General features: G+C 39.5%; 1 protein-coding gene across 3 annotated transcripts; it reads left to right on the forward strand.

The window, feature by feature from the left end:
* The first annotated feature begins 2,609 nt into the window (after nucleotides 1–2,609).
* RAMAC (RNA guanine-7 methyltransferase activating subunit) lies at nucleotides 2,610–6,069 on the forward strand. 3 transcript variants are annotated; one of them, XM_030457392.1, is made up of 3 exons: nucleotides 2,610–2,695; nucleotides 4,021–4,195; nucleotides 4,951–6,069. In XM_030457392.1, exons 2-3 carry the CDS (start codon nucleotides 4,029–4,031, stop codon nucleotides 5,138–5,140), a joined length of 357 nt encoding a protein of 118 aa, XP_030313252.1. In that variant the 5' UTR covers nucleotides 2,610–2,695; nucleotides 4,021–4,028; the 3' UTR covers nucleotides 5,141–6,069. The 3 variants fall into 3 exon arrangements, with proteins under 3 accessions (XP_030313252.1, XP_030313253.1, XP_030313254.1); XM_030457393.1 differs by having other exon boundaries at nucleotides 2,644–2,678; XM_030457394.1 differs by having other exon boundaries at nucleotides 2,657–2,712.
* Nucleotides 6,070–9,786: the final 3,717 nt, after the last annotated feature.

Here is a 9,786-nt window from a genome sequence, read left to right on the forward strand (position 1 = left end):
AGAAATGTAAACTTGCCAAAGATGTAAGATTTTAAACAAATAAAACCTGAATAATGTTTCCTTTTGCTTCTTGGCACAGACTTGTTGATTTGTCCAGTGGACTTACTTCTTTTCCCAAGAAGTGTCTGTAAAAAAAAAAAGGCTATCATGTTTTAAAGTAATTTTCAAATGAAAGTTTATATACTCATATACTTCATATATGAGTATATGAAGCTGGGGATTTTTGTAAAATTAAATACAAAGTCTTGTGGCAGAACACTAAGAGTTATCAAGACTAAATAATTACAAAGGAACCATCATTTTTACCAGATAAAAAATTTAAAAGATAAGACTTCATCTAACAGTATGTTTTTTAACATAATGAAATCCTCAAGAAAAAAAAAAAAAAGCAAACCCTTTGAGGGTTTATCTCACTACAGTAGACGTCAGAGATGCTGATTAGGAGATTGTGTTCACACAGAAACAACACATTAATTACCAGGAGAGCCTTGAAGTGAGCAGAAAGATTGCAGGAGTGGATTATCAAGTCCTCAGTCTTGACAACACTTGGGACTGAGACCTTTTTAAGTACTTGGGCATCTACTATCTAGGAATGTGCTGTGTGAGGCATTTAGTGGGTGTTGAAAATCCTTCTGGGCAACAATACTAATTTTTGAGTGCCTTTTTCCCTTCCATTCACTTTGGGCTTTTTACATGAAGTTTGAACTTCAGTATAATATCTGTGAGGAATCTTAGGAAACTGCCACCCCAGTCATGATCTCCTTCTATTGTTACAACCCATAGCAGGCATAAAGACATGTAATGAAAAAAGATTCAAAGCACAAACATCATGTATAAATATATATGATCTATATATAATTATGTGTCACTCTGATTTAGCCATTCCCTGCAAGTATTGATGAGAACACATTAGCAAAACTGTAATTTGTGAAGTACCCCACTCACAGCATTTACAAAGGGCCCAAACCTTCAATAGAACTTTTATATATGCTTGGATTAGGTATATGCTTAAATGTATGGATGACTGGAGTCTTTAATTAAAAGTTTAACATTAAATTAAGTTTGGTCTTTTAATGAAAAATGTCACCCATGAAACCGCAGCCTGGAAAAAAAAAAGGAGTATTTCCCTTTTATTAAGGATCCTCTCATTAATTTAATGCATGAAATCTTCTGTAGACACACCTGAAACTGCAATATCCAGTGGTTGAAATGAAACATGCCTGCAGAAGAAATAAAATCCTACTTACTTCTGCCCATTTTAAAAGGGCAGTCAGTAGAACAGGGATTATATGGGGAAAACGTAAGCTAAAATATATTAGTTTTCAGCTTCAACGAAAATTTGTTTGGCTTAGAACTAGCTACCCAGGCTAAGATATTTGCATTAGTCTGTTTGGATTGAGGTCATAATTTCTATTCTGCAAGTGACAATACACTCCTATTATGAGTCACACAGGAGAGCAGACTGTAATTATTGCTGTTTATATCAAACAAAGGGCACTTACTCTGGTCTAATAGATTTTGAGAACTGGATGCTGCTCTCACTGTTGCTGAGGGATTTTGATTCAAGTGACATACTTGATTATCTGTCTTTATGGTTTGCCAGTGTCTGTGAGCAACAGTCTCTAGGAGAGCTTATTAAAAAAAAAAACACACAACATTATTTGCTAAAAGGGTCCTACCAAAAATTAATTTCTTGCACACAGCACGAAAGACAATTTTAAAATAATTGGCTTAAGAGCTGTGGAAAACAGTCAGCAATGTAAAGACATCAAAGTTGTGGGAACAAGGCCAGGGGCACCAGCACCATTTCTGCCCCAGGAAGGTCTGGATGCCACCAGCTGCTGAGTGAGAAACAACACTGCATCCCCACGCTGTCAGCTCCTTGGGCAGAGAGCTGTTCAGAGCTGCTGGGGCACTTCATAAATTATTAGTAACACCCCAGAGTCACAGAACAGGACAGGGGGTACAGTCCCCTGCCTCTAGCTATTTACCTGCACAGGACCTCGTTTAGGAGAAGTTCGGATGCTCACCCATAACTTTATGTATATTAAAGGTGACAAGACTAACCACTACCTACAGCACCAGGTGGGGCCCTTGACATGGTGCTGCAGCAGACAACAAACCAGAATGATTTTAATTTACACAGAATTATTGAGCTGCCAAAAAGGCTTCGTGTTTTCTGGTTTTGTGGGGGTTTTTTGTTTCTTTTCTTTCTTGTTTCTTTCTTTTTTTTTTTTTCCCCTCACTGCTACTTTCGTCAACCATCAATAACACATTTACAAGCTTTTTAATGCCTGAAATACACTTACACCGCATTTTTCACAGCCACAGGGCTGTAGGTGCCCGGTTCAATTGACCTCTCCGGTCGCACCTTCCTATGAAAACACAAATATTTCAGGCACCGCCTCCTTAAAACGTGCACAGGAGGAAAAATGTTTTTAATTGTCACCGCTTTTAATACCACTCCTGCCAACGCATCAAATCACCGTTCGGGGCAACAAACCCCCCCACCCCTGCCGGTTCCCTGCCGGTTCCCGCCGGGCCGGCTCCGCCTCCGCCTCCGCCCGCCGTCCCCTCAGCGAGCCCCGGGGCGGGGGGCAGTGGCCTGAGTCGGGACCGCCCCGGGAGGAAGCGGCGGGGCCCGGCCCGGAAGAGGCGGGGAGAGGCGGTGGCTGGAGGCGACTGACGGTGCTGGGTGAGGGGCTGGAGGAGGTGGGGGGCGGCTGTAAGGGAGGAGGGTGGCGTCGGGTCTCGACTTCCCACCCTCCTCCTCCGCTGAGTTCTTCCCGGGGCGGGCTCCGACCGGAGCTGTGTGTGTCGGGGGTAAGGGACCCGCTGTAAGGGGACGGGCCCCGGCCCGACCCGCCGTGCGGGGATGAGGGCTCCGGCTGAGGGGAATCAGTCCCCTCCCTTGCTTAAGGCAGTTTTTGGCCTTTGGTGGAGGAAGGTGCGGGGTGTCCCCTGTTGCCACCCCCCGCGGGATGGATGCCGGTATGAATATTCCTGGTAACGCGGGGAGCAGCTCCCACTGCTCTGGAAGAGGCTGCGGTGATGTGCGATGGGTCTCCAGGGCAGCCTTATTCCCTCCTCCCGCCCTGGCTGAGGTAGCCCTTGAGGACCTAAATCCCACAGAGAGAATTCGTAGTTAAAATTAGCCGGGGTAGCTCACTGCAAAAAAGGAGAATGAAGCCACTGAGCACCCTGCTGGAATAAATCCTACAGCAGCTTCATAAGGTGGAAGGGGAAGGCTGTGGATGAGCTGGAGATTGCCAGACACTGAACTTTCTGAAGCTGATGTTAGGGTGTTCAGTCCACAGAAAGAGTACAGAGCTATGTTCTTTATAAACATCCCACTAACTCACCCGAGTTCCAAGGGGCTCATGGATAGACCTGGGGAGAAGATTTGGGCTTAATGTTGCCTCCTTCCTTCCTTCCCTCCAGTTTACAAGGTGGACATTGGTCCTGCCTGCTAATTTTCAGGAGATAGCTGAAGAGTAGAATCTGAACATCCAGATGGAGAGACCTTTAATATTTTAAATTACCCAAGGCTTGTTAAAACAGTAGGTGTAGAGCCTTTCTTAGCATCTGCTAATAGGGCCAGACTTACTGATGGACAGTGCTACATAGCACCATCTGAAGGGCAAATGCATATATATCCAAGTAAATAGGAAACTAAGGCCTTAAACACAAATCCCATCAGAAGGGCATATTACAAAGTAATTTAACATCCTCTTGAGTGCTGTGCTTGCCCTGAATCAAGTTATTAACACATAAATTATGGATAAGTCTGATGAGTTTGCTTCCCTGGCTATGCATATCTGTAGGCTTTACATTATATTCTACCTTAGCAAACTTTTCAAGGTGATTGTAGTAATGTTTTTCCTGTCAAAAATGGATTAGGAGTAGATTGTGAGTGCCTGCTGAAGAAATACTTCCTCTATAACTAACCCCTTTGGTAGCTATTACAGGAGGAGCCTTCATACATTGATCAAACCACTGTTACTGTGTTAATATTTAAAGTTTTCAGAATGACTTCAGTGGTTGATACACCCTTGAATTATGAAAAGATGTTTGCTCATCGATTCACATCAGAGGATGAAGAATACCAAGAATATCTGAAGCGCCCTGCAGATCCCCCTCCTATAATTGAAGAATGGAGAAACAGATCTGGTGGCAACCAGAGAAACAGAGATCGGTACTGATGTCTTTTTGTTTGGTTGTTTTTTTTTTAAATTTTGGTTGTTTCACTAATATATAGTTAAATGATAATTTATTTCAGCATAAAGATAGTAGCAGTGTCATCTTGTTACTTAGGTAACTATGTTTAAGACAAACAGTCTTCACTGAAAAGTAATGAGGTTTTACATTTTCTCTGTATTGATGGTCAAAGTTTTTGCACTGTGTATGAAAGTATTAAGTATTTGTTTTTTAGTAAGGAATAAGCTGGAACCACCAAACCCTTTTCCCTGGGATTTGTTACTGCTTAGCCAGGAAGGGCTTTTCCAGAGGGGAAAAACTGTTAAGTAGCTAAATTGTACTTAAACCTGCTTTCTCACACCTCTCAACCATGAAGCTACTAGATTGAACCTGGCTTTGATAGCTTTTTGTATCTTTGTGATTGTTGAGCTTTGATGTATCTTGTGATTGTTTTTCAGATGTATGGTCTGTTTCAGTCTGTATTCAAAGTTCCAGCAGCTGTGAATACTTTGTGTTAGGAAACAGACTGTCCATTACTTAGCAAATCGTGTGTTGGGTAGTAATAGGGAATTAATGAATTCTCTCAAATGACTGCAGATATATCTTCATCAGTTTGTCATAAAATCAGGTAGCTGATTGAGTCTATAAACATGACAGTTTTAATGTGATTTGTGAAATTTAGAAATTGATTATCACTTATCTTTTTAAAACCTGACAATTTCTGTGAATCTTTGATATTTCTTTTCATTACAGGTTTCAAGATGGTAGATATTTTAGAGGGGACAGATACAACTGGCAAGGTGATTACAGGTCTAATCAGAGGCAAGAAAGAAGTTGGGGTAATAACTACCAGCAGCACAGACAAGGACAATCATACTCCTCCCACTATGGACAATATGGCTACAACTCCTACAGCCCAGGGCCTCGTTACCATCCCTACTGATCCTTGTGCTTTGAAAGTGTAGTCATGATGTGTAACAAATTCTGTTTTTTTATTTTTCCACAGTTTTTAGTTAACTGAATAATCAGTAGTACAGTCTGTTGCTGTTTATCTGTAGTGTAAATTGAAAAAGGGAATACCTTTTATGAATAATAGAAACATATTATACAGTTTGTTTAGAATCTGTAGATCTTAGATTAAATTTCTTTTATTTTTTTGGTCTGAATACATAAAAGTACACTTGTTTTCTTCCATCACTGAGATTTCTCTGTTACTTTTTAGAAAACACAACAGGCCAGGGGAAAAGAGCTGTAGTTTGTGTGCAGCATGTAGCAGTGGCATATTGCCTTAAGATAGTTATTTTTGAAAGTGACATACTGTGTCTTTCTTTGGAGAGAATTTCTTACTTTGGCTTTTGATAGTGAGAAAAAGCTCAGTTTGGTTTGAAATTCAGATGCCTGAAAGCTAAGAAGAGAGATGCTGTTACAGAAATAGTTTATGGGGTCAGCATAGTGTCTGTTGACTCAACCACTTCAGTTTATCTGCAGTATTCCTCTTAAACCATGGTCTAAAAGTTGGAATAAAAATTAAGTAGTTTAAGTATGTATCTTCCTTTGTAGCAGTTCAGAGATACACAAGAGTTTTACCTGAGAAATGATATCAGACAGATGAAATTGTGTAATCTTAACACTTGGTGTATGCACAAAGAATTCTGGAATTTCAGCAAAGCAGTAATAGTATGATAAGAATTGTAATTAGTTTGTATTAAATAATTTGTCTGTGCTATAGAAGAAATTAACCATAATCAGTACTGTTCTGTACACTTTTTCCATGAGAAAATACCATAACTTCGCAGAGTGTTATTCAGTTCTTAGAATGTAAGTTCTGTGGGTTTTGAAGTATTCAGCACAATAAAAGTATAGTTCACATAAGGATGTTTTTGGGTTTTTCTGAAACCTATGTTTGAAACATTCAGAATAGCAACACTGTCACCAGGGTGAGCTGCACCAGCAGCAGTACTAACAGAGAAGTGTTAATACTGGACAGCTGTTGGTTAATTCAGAAGAATGGCCTACTCAGCTATAATCAAGAGGATGAGACACATTGCGATTAATTAGAAGTCTAGAGTGTTAATCCACTGGCTTACATTCTACTATAACAGGGTCAAAGCTTTTTATTTCACCATTTACATGATGAGCTAATTTGTATCAGGAGTGCAGTGCTTTTCTTTGTACTTGACATTTTCTTCAGCTGTTGCACAGAAACACAGAACCAGCCATGCTGAATGTTGCAAGTCATGACATGAGATAAGCAGTGCAAAGTAGCATCCTGATTTAAACCCAAATATAAGTCAAAAGCAGTCTCCCAGCTTTGAAGATGCTTTTAAGAGCTAAAGAACATGTTTAGAGCTTATCTTAGAAACACACTGTGATGCAAAAGTCATAGCACATGTATCTCCATCTACCTAATAAATTTTTTTCTGCTTTCCATATACTATTAACTCATACAGTTTTTAATGAACTAGTCCCTGAAGTATTTGCCTTTAATTCAGATGTTTAACCTTAGAAATCTTTTAGTGAGAAGTTTGGTTTTCCTAAAGGAGTTCTGGATGAAATGCACCCTTTTTTAACCCTCATTTATGTGAAGGAGATGTTAACACTGAGGGATCTAAGATCATGCAATGTTCTGTACACTATCGAGAGCCTGCAAGTTGGAATTCCCTTTCAGTGCAGAATCACAAGCAAAGTGCCAGATATCCCAAACTCCCACCTCAAGGATGGAGTGCATCTCTGTCTTCAAAGAGCATGATGCTGCCAGCTATGCCAGGGAAGTCAGGCTGTGCCAGGATGTTCTTCCATACCATCTGGAGTAGCATCTCAGGTTGAAATAAAACCTGGCAAAAGGAATGGATTTAGTCTCATCTCTTGACTTTCCTGAAACCAAATAATTTTATTCTTAGTGTCATTCAGCTAGTGAATAAAGAATCTACTTCAACAAATTAGTACTTATCATAAAGTCCGATTTATTGTTTCTGTCAAGCTAAATAAAACCAGTAAGTGTTGCTTGCAGTTATGGTTCGTGCACTATGGTGTGTTGGAGATGGCAAAACTGAGGCTGGGTAACATTTGTAAGAACAGAAATTATTTGCTTTTCTATGCTGGAGATTGCAGGATAAACATTTCAGTGTCTAGAATCTGACTTTAATAGATTTCTTCTGTCTGACATTTTCTCAGACATTATTATAATGAATAAAACAAAAAAAAGTTAAGTGCTATGTATTAAAAAATGCCATATTATCAGGAGTTTAAACACCCTAAAAGTTCTAAGTATGGCTGTTGCAGCAGTTCTAAACCCTGAACACATATAGCAATTTTGTATAGACTGGTAATTGATACTGAAGAATTATCATGCTAAATTACAGGTGCTGTGGCAAACAACTCAAAACACTCACAAGATTTTATATAGTTTTTTACTTAGCAGTTTGAAAATTGCTAAAGGCTTTCAAATAGCAGCTTGGCCAGTATATACTTGAAGGCAAGAAAAAGTGCATAGAAAAAAAACCTCTTAATGTGATTTATGAGATACAATTTTACAAGTGTTCACTGCTGTTCAACCTCAATTTTATCCTAGCTCTGCAGCTGGGAACAGAAATGTGCAGACGTGCATTGAAAGGTTAGTTGGAAGCTGAACTACTTTCAAGAGACTCTCCAGTGCAGACCTGGAGACAAGCGACCTTTTTTTATATACATAAAATCACCATATATCTTCTAGAATGAAAAATACACTTAATCTCCTACTGTTTAGATATATTTGAATAAATTTAATATCATACTCTTAATTTGGTAATAAATATTCTGATTAACCAAGAAATGTGTTCACATTTGCTTCTGATACCAAAACGTTGGAAAAAAAATTACTTCTGTGTCAATTTTAAGCTAAGGTTTTGCCTGCAAGCACTCCTATTCCTTAGGGGAAAAAAACCCACAAACCTCTGAATTATGCAAGCCTGGGTGAATTTTGTTAGCTGATCCATGCTGAGAAAGTCACACCTTCTCGAACTGACAAACAAGAGGAGGTAGGAACATGGAGCAAGAAGGAAGGGAAAACAGTACTGCTCCTTCCAGCAGCTTCTGGCTGCCTTAGGAACAGTTTGATGAAACTGCACCTCCTTTGCCTTCCGTTTTCCAATCAGGAAAGATCACTACAATCTGTCCTCTTGCCCCTGTACATTAGAAGCAAGCTGTATAACCCTGTTTACATTATGCACAGTCCTGATACTCTAATGACCAGGAGCTAAGTGAGATTATAGAGCAGATCAGGTTTCCCTGGAAGTACCTAGGAAACATGCAGCCTGATTCAAAACACATGGATGTAAATCCCGGAGATCAAACCAGAGTCCAGTGGCTCCAGCACTGCCAGGAGAGCAGATAGCAGCTGAACTATGGTGGTGTACAATGATCTTGCTTCTCAAGGGGATTATTTTCTCATTAGGCCCTGCAGGCTGGAATTTATTTTTGTGTTTACCATGGCCTATATTTTAGTTCAGCAAGGCACGGACTGCACTTAGGGGTTGTCAGTCCTCATTTGCTTATGCAAAACAGTGTTGCCAAAGTGTTATTTCTCTACAGCTCACCCCCTGAATTTTCAAATACTCTGCCCTGTTAGAATTCAAATTTATTACAAGAGATGGTAAGAGTTGGTAAGAACTATGTTTTCCTCTAAGGCTAAGAAACACACAACAGCCTAAATCATATAATTTCCTATCATTACCTTTTTTGTTGTTTGTGACTAGCAGGAATACAAATTAAAATTGTCTTTTTTCTGAACACAGAGATGATTCTCTGTCAAATAATTCTTCAGCAGCTGCCTCTTATCCATGAAAAAAAATCTTCAAAGAATTCAAGCAGGATTGTCAAAGTGAAACATGTTTCATGTTAAACGAATGATTAAGACTCTAAGCTTTTTCAAAGTTCTTGTTCAGTGAGAGGAAAGACAATGTGGCATTCTAAATGTTAAAACACAAGCATACCATAAGATGTTTCACATAGCTTTTGGCCACCATGTTCCACGTTTACCGTGATCCCAGCTGATCAGAAGGCAGATGCTCATCATCCAAAGTCACGTCTGAAATTTGTTTCTGAAGAAATGCTTGAAATGGTAAATTCTCTACTGAAAATAAGTTCAAAAAAACAAAGTAACAGTAATAACTGTCAAATGTAACAAGCCCCAAATGATTCTTTTAACAAAATGATAATTATTTTTTCTATAGCAAAGGCCTGCTTTTTAAGTTTTACCCTTCTGTAGTCATCACATACATCATCTTGATTTATGAATGCCACAGAGACCTAAACCAAAACATGGTTGAGAATATTGCTGCAGTGGTTTTACTGGTATGCACACTTAAATGTAGCATACAAAACCTCTGGAGTTTAGATGAGGTTAGTGCAAGAACTCTGGACACATACTCCTCAGCATCAAGCTGGGGGTGCACACACCCTCCTCTAAAACCCCAGCGACAGCTAAACAGCTATAAGAATGTAAAGGAGCTTTACCTTAAACTGCCAACATGGGCAAATCCTATTTCTCCAGCCCTGCAGCTCAGGATATACTTCCATCAGCAGAATTATATTTTTTGTTGTTCTAAAATA

The sequence above is a fragment of the Calypte anna genome, chromosome 10 (assembly GCF_003957555.1).
Source record: "Calypte anna isolate BGI_N300 chromosome 10, bCalAnn1_v1.p, whole genome shotgun sequence".
In the NCBI taxonomy this organism is placed as follows: Eukaryota; Metazoa; Chordata; class Aves; order Apodiformes; family Trochilidae; genus Calypte; species Calypte anna.

Excerpts from the sequence above, each read along its gene's own strand:
- RAMAC (XM_030457392.1), top strand. The coding sequence starts at position 4,029 with ATGACTTCAGTGGTTGATACACCCTTGAATTATGAAAAGATGTTTGCT. Across the intron at positions 4,196-4,950 it reads AACCAGAGAAACAGAGATCG|GTTTCAAGATGGTAGATATT; the intron begins GTACTGATGTCT and ends TTTTCATTACAG.